This window comes from Alexandromys fortis, unplaced genomic scaffold, assembly GCF_014885135.2.
Source record: "Alexandromys fortis isolate MF-2015 unplaced genomic scaffold, M_Fortis_MF-2015_v1.1 scaffold_81, whole genome shotgun sequence".
NCBI classification, from domain to species: domain Eukaryota; kingdom Metazoa; phylum Chordata; class Mammalia; order Rodentia; family Cricetidae; genus Alexandromys; species Alexandromys fortis.
The window spans coordinates 7749706-7766470 of NW_026067960.1; the positions used below are offsets into that span (position 1 = coordinate 7749706).

General features: G+C 45.9%; 1 protein-coding gene across 2 annotated transcripts in view; it reads left to right on the forward strand.

Annotated features, from left to right (window-relative positions):
• The window catches only part of Osbpl2 (oxysterol binding protein like 2), a 46341-nt gene that overhangs the window by 14010 nt on the left and 15566 nt on the right, over nt 1-16765 (forward strand). The window contains exons 3-7 of one of the 2 annotated variants that reach the window (XM_050153059.1): nt 3699-3831; nt 6111-6231; nt 8513-8588; nt 12759-12893; nt 13734-13831. In XM_050153059.1, coding sequence (XP_050009016.1) covers nt 3795-3831; nt 6111-6231; nt 8513-8588; nt 12759-12893; nt 13734-13831 — 467 coding nt within the window. In that variant the 5' untranslated portion in view covers nt 3699-3794. Of the gene's footprint in view, nt 1-3698; nt 3832-6110; nt 6232-8512; nt 8589-11282; nt 11478-12758; nt 12894-13733; nt 13832-16765 lie in introns of those variants that run through there. The other variant, XM_050153060.1, reaches the window with a different exon arrangement.

Below are 16765 nucleotides of genomic sequence, written 5' to 3' on the forward strand. Positions count from 1 at the left end.
TCCTTAGCTCCTCTTGTCATTGGCTTCAGGTGACCAGTCACCTCTTCGTAGTGTCTTTAGGAACTTGGGCATCAGTGTGTTTGGTAAGGCTGTTGTTTGTAGTTTGTCTCATCTGCGCTGCTATAGCGATACTGCAGAGCAGGCTGTTTATAGTGGACAGAAACGCACTGGCTCTCAATTTTGGATGTTGGAAAATGCAGTAAAAGGTACCCAGGTCTGGTGAGGTCGTTACTGCTGCATCACTGCTATAGCAGGTAGTCTGTGTGAGGGCAAAGGAGGAGAGAGTTTAGTTTCTCAAGGGCGAATGTGCCTGTCACTGGGAATTGATGCCCTCCAGAATGACATTGATCGTTTATTTGTTCCCGGCCCAGTCTTGGAGGGACAGACACAGCATATCCTTTCCTATTTGGCTGTCTTACCACCTGCAGGACAGAATGGACAGAATGGTGCCCACCCTGGCTTTAGCTGTTCTCCTCCAGAGAATTTACCTTCCTCCTGCATCTGTAGGCGGTTGATGGCTGGCTCTGCACTGTTAAACATTAGGTACAACCACACCTCCCTGCTTTACCAGGGACAGAGCCGTGCATAGACTATGGATGCTCCTTGTGTTGCTTCACAGGTGTCTCTTGTTGGGAAGGGAGCAAAGAAAAGGGAAGTACCCAAAGCGTTGTGTGGGGGGGGGTGCTGAACGCCTGCTGGTTGGTGATTAGAAGCTTAGCTGCCTATAATTATGCAAAGCTTCAGAGATGGGTGGGTGTTGTCTCTAGGACTGTGTGGGCCGCCCCAAGGGCAGAGGACTTACTTACTTGGACTTTCCCTGTCAGTCAGGCTTCACAGGCAGAGACTTGGAAAGTTACATGTAGTGCTCTACTTATGTTCAGAAAAAAAATTTAAACCTTTTGAAACAGTTTGAAGGTTTTTGTTGTTGTTTGTTTTGTAGTCATCGAGTACCCCTACTGGCCTTGAACTTTATGGAGATGAATTTGCCTCTGCCCCAGAGTGCTGAGATTCAATGTGTGCATGCGTGCAAGCCTGGCTACGAGTTGGGTTTTTCCTTCACTGTTTTACAATGCTGTTCTTGGACTGGCTGTGGTGACAGACTTAATCTCAGCATTCCAGAGGCAAAGGCTGGTGAATCTCTGTAAATTTGAGGCCATCCAGGACTGCATAGAGAAAGTCTGTCTCAAAACAAAACAATTCTTCCTGACAGGAGAAATTATTACATGGGAGTTCTAAAATAGGTAAGCTAAAATAATTTTGAGAAAATGGAAGCTTCTTTTGGTTATGTAATAGAACTAAGTTATATAGTTGTCTTAATTCTGGCTTGGAAAATTAGTGTTGCGGCGAGAGATGTAACTCATAGTGGAATATTCACCTAAGTGTGTGAGACCCTGGTTTCTGTCTCCAGCACCACAAAGAACGGAACAGTTGGCTTGAAGTAGATGAGAGGCTAATATTTTGACATCTTCAGGACTCACTGCGGAGCCTCCCGAATTGTGCAGAGACCCACCTTTGAATGTTGTTGGAGCTTTGTTGAAACTGCTCTAACTGCCCACATGCTTTCCTAAATTAATATTTTGTCATTTTCCTGAACAACTGTAAATATTTATAATTATATAAAAATAACATTATGGTTTATATAATATATAAACTGTATATTATAAGCTATATATATGAAATATATGTATGTGTGTATATATCTATAGTTTCTATATATATTTGAACTATATATATATATTTGAACCATATATATATATAGTTTCTTTTGAGACAGGGTTTCTCTGGCTGTCCTGGAACTTGCTTTGTAGACCAGGCTGGCCTTGAACTCACAGAGATCTGCCTGGGATCAAAGGCATGTGCCACTACTGCCCAGCTTTAAAATATAACTGAAAATAGGGGCTGGAGAGATGGCTCAGCCGTTAAGAGCACTGGCTATTCTTCCAGAGGTCCTGAGTTCAATTCCCAACAACCACATGGTGGCTCATACCCATCTGTAATGAGATCTGGTGCCCTCTTCTGGCCTGCAGGCATACACACAGGCAGAACATTATACATAATAAATAAACCTTTTAAAATACACATACACACACACGTATAAAGCTTAAAATTAATTATCAGTTAGTTGTTTGTGTATTAGTCATTGGTTGTTATTAGAAAAAAAATCCTTTTTACACTACTGAAGACCAAACCTAGGAGGACCCTGCACATTAGGCAAGGACTCTACTACTGAGCTACGTTTTTCAACCCTCTTTTTTTTTTTGAACTTTTTTTTTTTTAACATTTTGTATATGGGTGAGTGCTGTGGCATTCGTGTGGAGATCTCAGAAGATAACTTGGGGGGAGTTGTTTCTCTCTTTTTACCATTTGGGTTCCAGGAATTAAGTTCAGCGTAGGCCTGGTAGCAGGTACTCTTACCCGCTGGGCTATCTCAAAGGCCTTCTCACTTTCTATCCTGAGACAGAAGTCTCACTTAATTGCTCAGGGAAGCCCTGAACTTTTATTTGGGGGTGGGTGGCTCTCACTTTTTCTATTTTTTTAAATCATTTTTATGGTCTATTTAACTTTATTTTATGTGCATTGGTATGAAGGTGTCAGATCCCCTGGAACTAGATCTTCAGACAGTTGTGAGCTGCCATGTGGGTGCTGGGAATCGAACCCGGGTCCTCTGGAAGAACTCTTAACCACTGAGCCATCTCTCCAGCCCCCCACTCTTTCTATTTTTAAGTGTGTGCATGAATGTGGACTCTAGAAACTAATGTCTGGAATATTTCTCAGTTGCTCTTCCACCTTAGGTTCCCTGAATCAAACCCGAAACTTGCTTGTCAGTTTGTTCCAGGTCCCCACCTTCGAAGTTGCAGTTGCAGGCAGCAGGCTTTGCCATTTACACATGTGGAGCTGGGCTTCTGGGCTCCAGTATGCTTGCTGTGTGCTAACCACTCTGCAGTCTCCCTGGTCCTAGCCTTTGACGGCTTTTTAAATTACTTTTTATTTTGTGTTTTGCTTGTTTATTTATATATTGTGTATGGGGGGGGCAGGTAGGGATGTGCAAGGTCAGAGGAAACTGGCTGGAGTTGGTTTTTCCACCATATCAGTACTGTGCCTTCTGATTGGTCATAGACCTTGAACTTTTAATCCTCCTGCTCAGTTTGCTCTAGAATTATAAGTGTGTGCCACAAGGCCAGCTTTCTTTTTCATCTTTTTATTAGGCATTCATCCTTTCATTTTTGATGCTTGAAGAGTATATTTGTTATAATTCATATTTTTTCCCTTAGACATGAGATCTCTCTCTTTTTTTTTTTTTTTTTTTTTTGAGAAAGGTTCTCATGGTGTAGTCTTGGCTGACCTGGAACTCCCTTTGTAGACCAGGTGGGTCTTGAACTCACAGAAATCTACTGCTTCTTCCTGGGGAGTGCTGGGATTAAAGACTGTGCCAATACACCTGGCCCTTATGGAGATCAGTTGGATCAATTTCAAGAATAATTGTTTAGCTGAGTATGGTGGTACACACCTTTAATCCTAGCCCTTGAGGCAGAGACGGGAGGATCTTTGGATTCTAGGTTAGTTTTGGTCTATATGACAAGTTCAAGGCCAGCCAGAGACCCTGTCTTAAACAAATAAAACCCAAAAAGTAGAAATAAATGTTTGCAAAACATAGACTTTGTAGTAACTGAGTTCATTCTGAAATATTTCTTCCTCAGATTTCCAGTATCCACACAGCTTCTACATAAATATAGATCAGATGTGATCCAGTAGGAGGCCCAAACCCCCAAACAGTGATACCTGGTCACTGAAGGATGAACGGGGAGGAAGAGTTCTTTGATGCCGTCACAGGTGAGCAGCTATGAGAGCCCACATCTTTTCTGGGATCTGCAGTGTGGGATTTGGCCTGGCTCAGCACAGCAAGGCCAGGGGGTCTGTTAGATGAGACCTGACATTAGCTTTTTAGAGAGATAAAGATGTCTTCTCTCATGACAGCAACCTTGACTGGATCTTAAGAGACAGATTAAAGAGCAGTGGGGGCTGGACTCTTTGGAAGAACCTCCCTGAATATAGTTATTTTACTTGCATGTCTATTTTGCCTGTATGTATATATGTAAGTCACATACATGTGGGCAAAAATATAAGGCCTGGCGGTGGTAGCAGATGCCTTTAATCCTGGCACTCGGGAGGCAGAGGCAGATGGATCTCTGTGAGTTCGAGGCCAGCCTGGTCTACGTAGCAAGAACCACCAAAGTTATATGACGAGACTCTCAAAAAAAGGGGGGGGCTAGACATGGCTTGGTTATCTATGCCTGTAACCCCAATTCTGGAGAGGGGCCCACACAGAAATGGCAAGATTTCTGGAGCTTGCTGATCTGCCAGTCTAGCTGGAAAATGTTGAGTTTCATACTCAGTGAGAGACCCTGTCCCAGAAGACCAAATGAAAGTAATAGAGGAAGCCATGTGATACCCTCGTCTGTCCTAACTGTATCTGTACCTGTGCACACAGGCATACACAGCACACATACTCTGACACAAATAACTTCCCTGCCCTCACAGTAGCAATCTCAAGTGGTGATTGTAAGTGGAGGTCTGCACCATTGTGCCTGGGTAGTGGTTGGTGGTGGGGCAGAGAAGAACTGCCTCTTCCTCTTGGTGCTGGCAGAACTGGGTCCCCCAGGGGTCTGTAGACTCTTCAGTCATAGCTGTCCATTCCTTAACATTTCAGTTTCCGACTTTGCTGTCCCTTAAGGTCCATATTCAGAATGTGTTTTGTTTTCTGTGAAGGACTTCTCACTACCCATGGAACGGGACTTCAAGGCTTATCTGTTCCATTTCTTGTCCTTGACCTTAGGTACACAAACAGCAGCAGCTTTGAAGTATTGCAGTGGCTCCCCAGTTACAGCCCCACCAGAGTTTTCCTCCCTACCCCCTGCTTGTTAGAACCTCCATTCTAGAGCATCTGGGTATGGGTAGTCATTCCCTGCCCAGCCCCGTTCCTGGCCCATATAGCACTGGTGTACTAACTGGTCCCCAGAGGGGACACTGAACTCCTTGCCATTTCCAGAGCTCAGTGGAATCGTTTCAGTATGCCATGGTTGGAACTCACTGGTTCTCTGCTCCCCATTGGTGTGTGCCGGCAAGTGGAGCTTGCTGTGGAACAGCATCTGTGATACTCAGAGGAGGAGTCCCCAGGCAGGCATCCAGCCATACCTGGGAGGCCATGCCTGCCACGGAGAGACCACCTCAGATGTCTCCTTGCCCACAGGTCCCCTAGAAGTTCCTTCTCACCCAGGGACTCAGTGTAGCATCTACTACTCCAAACACCCCTGAGATTTTGGTTAAGTTTGTCTTGATATTCCCCAAATATGGCTTCAACCTTATTGATGTTCAGATGATCCCCACCATCCCAGCAGACCACGATGGACGGTGGAGGTGCTGCTCCCACACAGCAGTCCTGTGTGTCCTGACACTGAGGTGGAAACAAAGATAATTATTCTAAATGTACCACTTGACAATCATCAGACAGGGATGGTGGCACATGATCCCAGCACTCAGGAAGCAGAGACAGGCGGATCACTGTGAGTTTGGGACCAGACTGGTCTGTATAAAGAGTTTCAGGCCAGCCAGTTGGTGGTGGTGCACACCTTTTAATCCCAGCATACAGGAGGCAGAAGCAGGCGGATCTCCTAGTTCAGGACAACCTTTTCTACAAAGTGAGTTCTAAGGTAGCCAAGACTACACAAAAGAAACCCTGTCTCAAACAAACAAACAAAAGAGTTCTGGGCTGGACAGGGTTACGTGGGCCCTGTCTCATAAAACAAAACCAGATAAAAGGTTTGCAGATCTTTAGGCTTCAGTTTGTATAATTTTTTTTTAATATTTATTTATTTATGATGTATACAATATTCTGTCTGTGTGTATGCAGGCCAGAAGAGGGCACCAGACCTCATTACAGATGGTTGTAAGCCACCATGTGGTTGCTGGGTATTGAACTCAGGACCTTTGGAAGAGCAGGCAATGCTCTTAACCGCTGAGCCATCTCTCCAGCCCCAGTTTGTATAATCTTGAAGTAGGCTTCTGTATCTCCCAAATCCAGTAAAGATGATTGTTTTGCTTATTTCTTGCAGGCTTTGATTCTGATAACTCTACAGGGGAGTTTTCAGAGGCAAATAAAATCAGTGGGATGATTGATCTGAATACCAGCAAAAGTGGGGAGAGACCACAAGAGAATGGAATTCAGAAACACAGGTAGACTGTCTTACACACACTGTTTCAGAACTTTCCAGAGTGTATCTAAGATCACCCACATATGTGCTATCAGGGGTCCTCTTAGGTCTCATGAATTGAGCTGGCGCACCCCCAGTTCCAGTATGACTCTTCCAAGCAGCCTAGCCACCAAAGTCCCATGAGACTTGATGCCTGTCTGCTGGGGGCATGGAGACCAGTGGAGGGCAGTGTTTGACCCATGACTCCCCCTCCATAAAGTGATAGTTCTGTCCCAGAATGGCTTAGGGCCTCTGAGACAGACCTCACCCACCACAAACCAACCTGTCCTTCCACAGACAGCAGGTTAATCCCATTTTCCCTTTTGTGTTTTACTGAGATGTACTTAGCTGCTGGGCTAATGGGGATAGCAAAGGTTCTCCTGTCCCTTCTGTGTCTCACTGAGAAATACTGGCCGCTGACCCTGAAGGAACGGAAAGGGTTTGAGTCATTGCTGCAGCAGCACCACATTCTGTTTTCCCCATCAGGTTCATTTGTGTATCTAGACTATGACAGTGGTCATCATGGAATGTTCTCAGTCTGTTAGGATAATCCATGGAACATAGGCTTCCTTACACATATATGTATTAAAAGGTGTTTGGGGCCTCAGTGGACCCTCCAGCCTCATGACTGACCTTATACATGGGCCCATTTACCTTCAGGGCATGTTCCCTCACCCTTCCTTCTCTTGTCCTACGCTCATGTGCTTAGTGGGTGCAGGAGCACATTGGATGGGTTGTGGGGGCCTGACTAAGGCGCTTACATTCACTCTGTACCTCACCGTCTCTCTCCTAAATGTACGTCACCTGGTGTCAAACCGCACTGAGTTTAGGACCACTGCCTCATTCTCTTGTCACCATGATCTAAACGTAGCTCTTCAGATTCTCTCACGTCCACTATGTATCATGTGTGTCACCTTCCCCTTATTCTTTCTGCTTAGCACAGTCAGGGCTGAAAGGATTTGTTTGGGTAAGAGGTTATAGACCATTATCAGGGTATCCAAGGTAGGAACTGAAGCAGAGACCATGGAGGAATGCTACTTACTGTGTTATTCCCAGGCTTGCTCAGTTTGCGTTCTTATGCAACTCAGGACCATCTGGGGAGTGGCACTGCTCTCTGTGGGCTTCACCCTCCCACATCTGCCCTTAATCAAGAAAGTGCCCTGTATAGACTTGCTAATAGGCAGTCTAATCGAGGTATTTTCTCAGTGTAAGTTCCTCTTCCCAGGTAATCCTAGTTCTGTCAAGCTGACAAAACTAACCTGCACAGGTTGTATCCCTGGGACCAAACCCTGATCCTCTACAGAACCATATTTTCCATCTCTTGTGGCCCTCACAGTCTGCGGTGTGCACAGCATTCCAGCTATTTTTGGCAGCCCTGGTGCATACGGCTCAGTAAACATTAGACTTCTTTCCTTTCCTGTTTTGTCTCAGAACTTCCTTTCTCCCTCTTGTCTCAACTCAGTTACCCACATGAGCCCTTTCTGAGGTTTACCAGGCAGACTCCAGCTATTGTTATCCCAGGATGGATCAAAATGCCCAGTCAGTCAGTCTGTTCTCCTGATCAATTTCAGTGAAATGTCACTGGGAATTCCACAATAAAAACTAGAGCTGCCTCTAAGGGTTCAGAGTAGTCATGTGTATCTGAGGGCTTCTTCTATGATGCCGTCTTTGCATTCCTGTGATGGGCCACATTCCTTCCCATAAGGCAGTCAGATGTCTGCTGAGGCTTCTTCCCATGGAGACAATTTCTGGGGGGAGCTATAGTCTGTCCCAGGTAGCCAGAGCAGGGGTTGAGGCTGAGATTCCTGCTGGGGTCTGGTTGGGTGGAGGGTAGCTTGAGAAGGAGTACACCTTGGGAAGAGAGGCCTGTGTCAGAGGGGTGGATAGCTAATTTCTTAACTCATTTCACTCTTTATTCTCAACTCTGTGCACCGTCCTGGGGTTGGGTAGTCAGCCAGGATGTAAGTAGAGGGATTCTGTTCTCACTGCCAGCCTTGTCTCCAGCTCATTGTCACTGCAGAGCTAGGTCAGGACTCCAAGGTTGCCATAACCAGTGACCATTATCAGGACTTAAAAACAGCGGTACAGACACCCTGTAGGGTTTCAGCTGTGATCTAGCTTCTCCCTGTTGTCCCATTGTTCAGAGACACTGATAATTTAGGTCTCAAGCTAAGGTGATGGTCTTGAGCAGTTCCTGTGAGAAACACCCCCCCCTACATACTCCATTGGTTAATAAATGCTTGTTACTCTCAAATTACTCACAGGACAGCCCTTCCTGCCCCCATGTTCACCAGAAGTGATTTCAGCGTGTGGAGTATCCTGAAAAAGTGCATTGGTTTGGTGAGTGCAGATAACTCGTTTGAAGCATGGAGCTTAGGCCTTAATTCCCATGAGGTTTGTACTGTTGGTTTCTAAGGGAGTGTATGCTGTATATTTATCATCCTGTAGCAGGGCAGGAAAAGAACAAGTGATAAGGGGAAGGGAAACAGCAGAACGGCGATTTGCAGTTCAGCAGGTAGCTGGAGACGTCCCATAAGGCCTTTTTCCCAATGTTCTGAGACGTGGTCTTTGCTTATGGTCTGAACGCCTTCTGCATGAGACCAGGGGGGCCTAGCTACACATTAGGCTCCAGGTAGCTTATGTCAAGTCCTGAAGCTTTGTGTTAGGAACTGTCTAGTGGCCATTAACTTTCCATATGGTCTTCTTTGACTGCTAGGAGCTAGTGTGCCCATATGATCTCTGGCACATTTCATGCATAACCCAGCACTTGGCAACAAGATGCTCAAGTCAGAGTCAGAAGTACACATTGGCAGATTTCAGATGCGTCTACCTGCATTCCTTTAATGCCAGTTTTTGTTGTTGTTCATCATTATTTCTACACTTTCTTCCCAGAGAAAGCTTCTTTCTTCCAACCTTTTATTTTAAATAACTTTAGGGTGATTGAGGGTAGATAGATTGGTATGGGGGCTGGCACTGGAAACTGGAAGATTCTCTTTTGGGCAGGAGCACACACAAGCTAGGAGCTCTTGTCTGTGCTCGCTCAGAATTGCATAGTTGATGTGGGAGTGTCATATCAATCTGTTGATTTCATTGGCTGAGCAATAAAGAAACTGCTGGCCCTGACAGGTTAAAAGATAGGTGGGCGGAATAAACAGGATAGAATTATGGGCGGAAGAGGAAGTGAGGTCAGACTCTGCTCTGCTCCCGGAGACTCAACAGCTCTGCTCTCTGGAGCAGAGACACCATGATGGACGGAGGCTAGAATCTTCCCGGTACGCGCACCTTGGGGTGCTTACACGCATTATTAGAAATGGGCTAGTCCAGGTGCGAGAATTAGCCTGTAAGGGCTAGAGTTCATGGGCCAAGCAGTTCTTTAAATGAATACAGTTTGTGTGTTGTTATTTCGGGCATGAGCTAGCCAAGCGGCCGGGGTGTTGGGGACGCAGCCCCGCCGCCGCTCCCTATTTCAACACATAGTGTCCATATATCTTACTAGGAATGTTGACCTTACCTTAATTGCTTGATTGTGAATTCCTATTGCAAAATTTTCCTGTTTTTTTTTCCACGAGTGATTGTGCATGGGTCTGGGAGTATCATGCAGGCTCATCTGTTTTATTTTGATTTTTTATAGATTCCTTTTATAATTTTTTTTTCAAAATACAGGTCCAAAGTCAAATTCATTAAATATGTGTTAGTCTGCTTTCTGTTGCCTGTACTACAATACCATAGATTAGGTGAACTGTAGAGGAAAGATTGGCTTGCTGGAACATGGTGGCTCACACCTTTAATCCCAGCGCTTGAGAGGCAAAAGCAGGTGGATCTCTGAGTTAGAGGCCAGCCTGGTCTACAGAGTGGCAGGACAGCCAGGGATATTACACAGAAAATCATGTTTTCAAAAGAAGGAAAGAGGCTAAGGGCATGCATGCATCTGGCGATGCCTTTGATGCTGACAGAGTCCTGTGGTAGCATAGGATGTCATATGGGGGGAGCAGGGAAGGGACATGCACACTTGTGTGTTGGTCTCTCTCTTCCTGATTGTTTGCTTACAAGTGCTGGGGATTGGATCCAGAACCTAAGATGCATTCTACCACAGAGCTGTTTCCCTAACACTTGCTCTGTTCTTTTATTATTATTATTAATTATATTTATTTATATGCACACATGTGCATATGGAGGTCAGAGGACAGCTTCAGGAATCAATTCTCTTTTTTTTTTAAATATCTTTTTTTTAAGATTTATTTATTTATTATGTATATAACATTCTACCTCCATGCCAGAAGAGGGCACCAGATCTCATTACAGATGGTTGTGAGCCACCATGTGGTTGCTGGGAATTGAACTCAGGACCTCTGGAAGAGCAGCCGGTGCTCTTAACCACTGAGCCATCTCTCCAGCCCTCAATTCTCTTTTATAATATGCATGCTGAATCATCTCATCAGCCCCCTTGCCCTGTTCTTAGTTAGCTGCCATAGTCAACCATGGAGGCTATGACTTAACCTAATCCTAATGACTCCTCAGAGGACTGGCACCATATTCAGCACCATAGATGAGTTAAATGTCATCCACTTAATTCTTCACAGTTAATTACTGAAGCCTTGGGCTACTAAGACCACATCCAGAGCATGGCAGTGTGTTCTAGGAAGCTTAGCTTCCTGTCCTTGTCCCTCCCCACAAATAGCTGTTACCCCATGCCCCACACCCTGACTGTGTATAAGTCTTCTCCCATGCCTTCAGAGAGGCAGTAGGCTTTTCTTTATCCCTGTTCTCATCAGCCACCAATCTCAAAGTCATCTTGTAACTACTTCATGTCCCTTTCTTGGTTGTCTTTCAGTTCCGTGGGATGGTGCCCTGTTTTGGACATTAGACCATTTTTGGCTTTTGGCTGACCAAAGCAGGTTACAGGGGCTAGCCCTGCATGTATGTTTGCTTAGGCTGAGATTGGTGCCCAGACGTGGGGTTGCTGGGTCAAAGTAGAAATGTGTTAGCATTTTGCTAGCTGTAGCTGAGTGTCCATTTTGTATGCTGTGCTACTGTACCCACCAGCAGGGGTGGGGCCTGGCCTGTGGGTATAGAGGCGGAGAGGGTTTAGAGCAGAGAAGCAGTGTGCATGCAGGTACTTGTGAGCCCAAATAGCCCTCTCTCCTGCTGGGGGCCATCTGTGTTTCTTCCTGCCCAATGCTGACCTCTCTGATCTCTTAACTGGGCCGTGGGCTCAGCTTTGCTTTACAGGTATGTAATCACAGAAGGCATATAAAGCCTGTGTTTTCTTGCCTTTCTACTTTTCTGGCTACTGACTCAGAGTTTCTTCCCTTAGCTCTCTCTCTCTTGTACTTGTTGATATGGTGGATATAGTCAGAAGCTTCTTGTCCTTCCTGCTGATCTTATGCAACTTCCTTGTGTGGTTTTGGTCACTTCTTATGCCAGAAGGCATCTGACTTGTAACTCTTGCCTTAGTGCCCTGTCCAGCTCCCATATTCCCAGATGTCTCTCAGCATGGCACGTAGCCTCTGTGCGGAGCCTGACTGACTCTGGGTTGTCAGTGGGGTCCCCCTAGATCAGCACTGTTAGCAAGCCCTCCCCACACCCCGAATGCTGTTTCAGGACCTGGCTAGGAAGGCTGTCTCGCTGGTAATTTGCTGAGCATTCTATCTCCCCCAGGGCGCTCTTTCAAGCTCTTTGCCTTGGCACTAAGTGATTGGAGCTGGTGAGAGCAGAGGGGTCATTCTAACTCCTAGTACAGAAAGCCTGAAAATCCACCTGATTTCAGAGCCTGTCCTTTCCTGGAGCATTCCTGTTAGTGCCTCCTCAGACCTTTGTCCTCTGTTCATGAGCTCTAGGGAGGCAGGAGCTGCAATCTCACTTGTGCTCCATGGTGCTTGAGGAAAGATTCCTGTGTCACTTTTGCAGACTCTGAACTTTGAAGCAAAGTCACATTGTAAACAGACTTGACTGCCAGCTAAGGCTTCCATTTCACACTGGAAGGCCATGGGTGCTGAGGGCAAGGTTTTTTTGTTCTTGTTTTGAGGCAGGGTTTCTTTGTGTAACCCTGACTGTCCTGAAACTTGTTCTGTAGACCAAGACCAGGCTGGCCTCAAACTTACAGAGATCTGCCTGCCTCTGCTCAGGAGTACTAAAATTAAAGTTGTGTGTCGCCATCACCCAGCAAGGGCAAGTTTTAATAGTGGGACTGGTACCACTCACCTGGAATGAGTGAAGGAAGATAAGATGGTTCTTTCAGAGCTCCTGTAATCACTTCATGTGATGTAGATCTGGGAGATGGAGAGCTGCCGTGGCTGCCATTCAGGAAGACATTCCGTGCTGGGTAAGGTAGAAGCCGGTGCTCACAACAGAAAGCTTGCCCACAGCGGGTGTCTAAGATCTTGTCTTTATGGGAGTTTGAGGCTCTGGGAAGTGATCCTCAGAATACTTAGAGTAGAGTAGGATACTTGCATTTGAGGCATACCCAGAAGCCCCAGAAACCTAACCAGATGTCTTTCTGGATCCTTCTAGGAGCTATCCAAGATCACAATGCCAATCGCCTTCAATGAGCCACTGAGCTTCCTGCAACGAATCACAGAGTACATGGAGCATGTGTACCTTATCCACAAAGCCTCAAACCAGCCCCAGACCCTGGAGAGGATGCAGGTGGGCACTGCATATGACTGTGAGGACAGTCTCGATGCTATAACTGTTTGCCTGACTGACCCCATAGTTCTAGGGACCAAGGTATTCTGCTAGTGAGCTATCTGGAAGCGTTGTATTCTCTCCAGATGTCTGACCAGAACTCCTAGCTGTCAGCCTCACATAGTTGGCTTCCCTCTGGTATCACACATGCTACTGCCTCGTGTGTGCATATGTTTATGTGGTGGGTATTTACTTGTGCATGTGCGTGTTCAACTATGTGGGAGTGTATGGACCGGAGTGCCAGTGTATGAGACAGACACATGGGTATTGCTTTAGCTTCTGCAGGGTGTGCAACCTGTGGTGGAGAAAACATGTTGTTCCCTTTTTTTTTTTGTGACTTTGAGGAAGTAATGCATGGCAGTGGAGTTTCCCCAGAAGTTCTGTAATCTTATATAAAAAAAATCACTGCGGCCAAGGGCAATGGTGGTGCACGCCTTTAATCCCAGCACCCGGGAGGCAGAGGCAGGTGGATCTCTGTGAGTTCAAGACCAGCCTGGTCTACAGAGCTAGTTCCAGGACAGACTCCAAAGCCACAGAGAAACCCTGTCTCGAAAAACCAAAAAAAAAAAAGAAAGAAAAAAAATCACTGCGATAAACAACTGAATGAATGAATGAATGAATAAATAAATAAATAAATAAATAAATAAATAAGAAAAACCATTGTGAGTTGAAACCTGAGAAGTCAGCAGAGTGGAAGTGACTGGCTGAGTGCCTGTGACTGACTGATACCCCGTGGGAAGTGCACTCATGTGCTGCTGTCTTGGCTGAATCTGTTTTGATCCGTCTTTGAATTGTTTGCAGTCTGTAGCTGCCTTTGCAGTCTCGGCAGTGGCTTCCCAGTGGGAGAGAACCGGCAAACCCTTTAACCCGCTCCTGGGGGAGACGTATGAGCTGATCAGGTAAGGAGTCCATCATGAACGCTGGAATGCAGAAGAGCTCAGTTCTCTCCTCAGCATTGAGTCCTCAGACCAGGACAGGTGCTTGGAGTTAGGAGCCACCCAAGTATGTGGAATGATGTGGGTAAAAAGGTGTTCATACAACATGGGCTGTGATGTTAATGATGGACTAGAACCCCGGAACCATAGGAAGGGTTGGCATAGATTCTTACTGCGTGGGGCTCAAGGATGGATGTCATGTTGTGTAGACCGCTAGTGATGTATGTATGCTACTTGGCCAAGACATGGGGCGCCCCTAGTTTTCAACAGCAGATGGAACCAACTAATAAGTAGGGTTATGCCATTTGCTGCAGCTCTTAGTTGAGAGAGAACTAACCCAAAGATAGGAGGAACTGCTAAAGTCACTGCTTAGTCCATGCCTGTGTTGCAGTGTGTCAGGAATGGTTGGACAGGCCCCAAGAGTTAGCCTCTTGAAGTGTTAGTCTGTGAATGTTTGCCGATTCTGAGCAGTATCTTGCCTCTTGGGGCCCTGAGATCGTGAGGCTTCCAGGGTAGCGGGAACAGGGCAGGTGCTGGTAAACCCTCTTGCACATGAGCAGAGCATAGCCCTCCATCCTCACCCTTGGACTTAGTATATCTCTGAGCCTGGACCCTGAATCCTAGTTATGGATGGTGGTGAGGCTCTAGAGGGCTGGACTGGGAGGTTGTTGCTACTTACTTTGTCAAATCTGGGCCTCCTCCTACAATTATGCAGAAAGTTGTCTTGGAGGTGACAACACTCCCGACCACATATCACACGCCCCTGGTGCGTTTTCACTTTAGCCTTCCCTGAGCCCCCAGAGACTAGTCACTGAATGTGTCCAGTTCCTAGTGGGCCCATTCTGCCACTCTGGGAACTATTGTTCTCTGGTGCATGTGTGACCAGTAGTGTGCTTGCGCCTCTGGATGCAAAAAACAACAGAGTAGTTTAGTAGGTAGATAGATCTTCTCTGATTGGAGGAAGTTACTGGAAGGTTTTATATGGGGTATTCTCATTGGCTAGCATAATGGTTATTTGTCATAGGCCATGGGACTGCAGGCAGGAGGGCCAGCACCTGCTACCTGCTCTGGTATCTTTTCTATAGAGAAAGAGTTCTGCCACTGCCCTGGAATCAGGGTCAGCTGGTAATCTGGGAATTCACTATATGGAGTCTGTTGGTGTTTTGGCTATAATAATGTTCTATACAGAACATGGCAACGCTGGAAGCAGAAAACAGGCAGATTTAACCTGCCAAAGACAAGTGGTTATCAACATCTTAATAGGTTTTCTTGTGTGTGAGATATTAATGACTTTTTTTTTTTTTTTTTGCATTGTATCATGATCATTTTCTGTAGCTGAGCATGTGGCACATGCCTTAATCCATTGACTCGAGAGGCAGAAGCAGATCTGAGATTGAAGCCAGCCTGGTCTACAAAGCGAGTTCCATGACAGCCAGGGATGTCTCAAAAACAAACAAACAAACAAAGCTGTAATCATTTTCCTTGATATTATAATTTCATTTCATTTCTTTTCTTTCTCTCTTTTTTTCTTTTTGGTTTTTATAAGACAGGTTTTCTCCGTGTAGCTCTGGCCATCCTGGAACTCACTATGTAGACCAGGCTGGCCTCGAACCTGGAGGATCTATCTGGCTCTGCCTCCCAAGTGCTGGGATTAAAGGTGTTGCCACCACTGCCTGGCACGTCACAGTTATTCTAAATGGTAGTTTCTTGGTGATTCTAAGACCTATTTTTCTGGTTGCAGTGTTTCTATGTCATAGTTTATTTAATTCATACCATTTTTTGTTATAAAAGCAATGATAATGTTGAGCAATCAGTGAATTCAGAGGAGAGTTTCTCTGGCACTCATGTTGGTTCTTGGACTTTCTCTGGTGTGTGATGTGATGATAAGCCTTTTCCATGGTGGGTGGTTGTGGGATCCTGAAACTGCCTTTAGTGTGTGAGTGTGTCAGTGTCTGTACCTGGGCCTGTGACCCTGATGGTCTTCTCATCAGCTCTGGAATCTGTCCATCTGGGGTGTCCTTGTAGGCTCTTTAGGGACCTGCCAAGATACTGCACTGCAGTTTGGAAAAGTAAGAAGCATACTAGCTCCAGCCCCTCCTTCCTCACACTCCGCTAGTAAGGAGCTATCTGGAACACGGCCATGATGTAATACTAGGCTTGTGCTGGCCAAGCCCCTTGCTCTCCAACTTCCATTTCTTCTGAAAGATTGGACCGGTCAGGAGAGTCTGATGTGATAAGGAACAGAAAACTGAGGCCCATAAAAAATTTTAAAAAGGGAGGAACTCTGGTTAAGAGCACTGGCCGCTCTTCCAGAGGACCAGGTTCAACTCTCAGCACCCACATGGCAACTAAAAGCTGTCTTTAACTTTACCTTCTGATGCCGTCACACAGACACACGTGTAGGAAAATACCAGTGCAAGGAAAAGGAAATTGAGGCCCAGATGAGGGGGAAACTGGTCCCAAACATTATTGTTTTAAACCATTTTTAAAAATTATTATTTCAAGGCCAGGCAGTGGTGGTGCACACCTTTATTCCTCACACTCAAGAGGCAGAGGCAGGAGAATCTCTGTGAGTTCAAGGCCAACCTGGTCTACAGAGTGAGATGTTTCAGGACATCTAGCACTACACCAAGAAACCCTGTCTTGAAAAACCAAAAACAAAACAAAAAATTATTATTTTACATGTATAAATGTTTGAGCTGCATACATGTCTGAGACACCGTATGCGAGCCTGGTACTTGAAGAGGCCAAAGATGGCATCAGATTTCCTGAAACTCAGAGAAACCCTGCCTCAAAAACAGAGAGAGAGAGAGAGAGAGAGAGAGAGAGAGAGAGAGAGAGAGAGAGAGAGAGGGAGGGGGGGGGGGGGGGGGGGGGGGGGGGGGGGGGGGGGGGGGG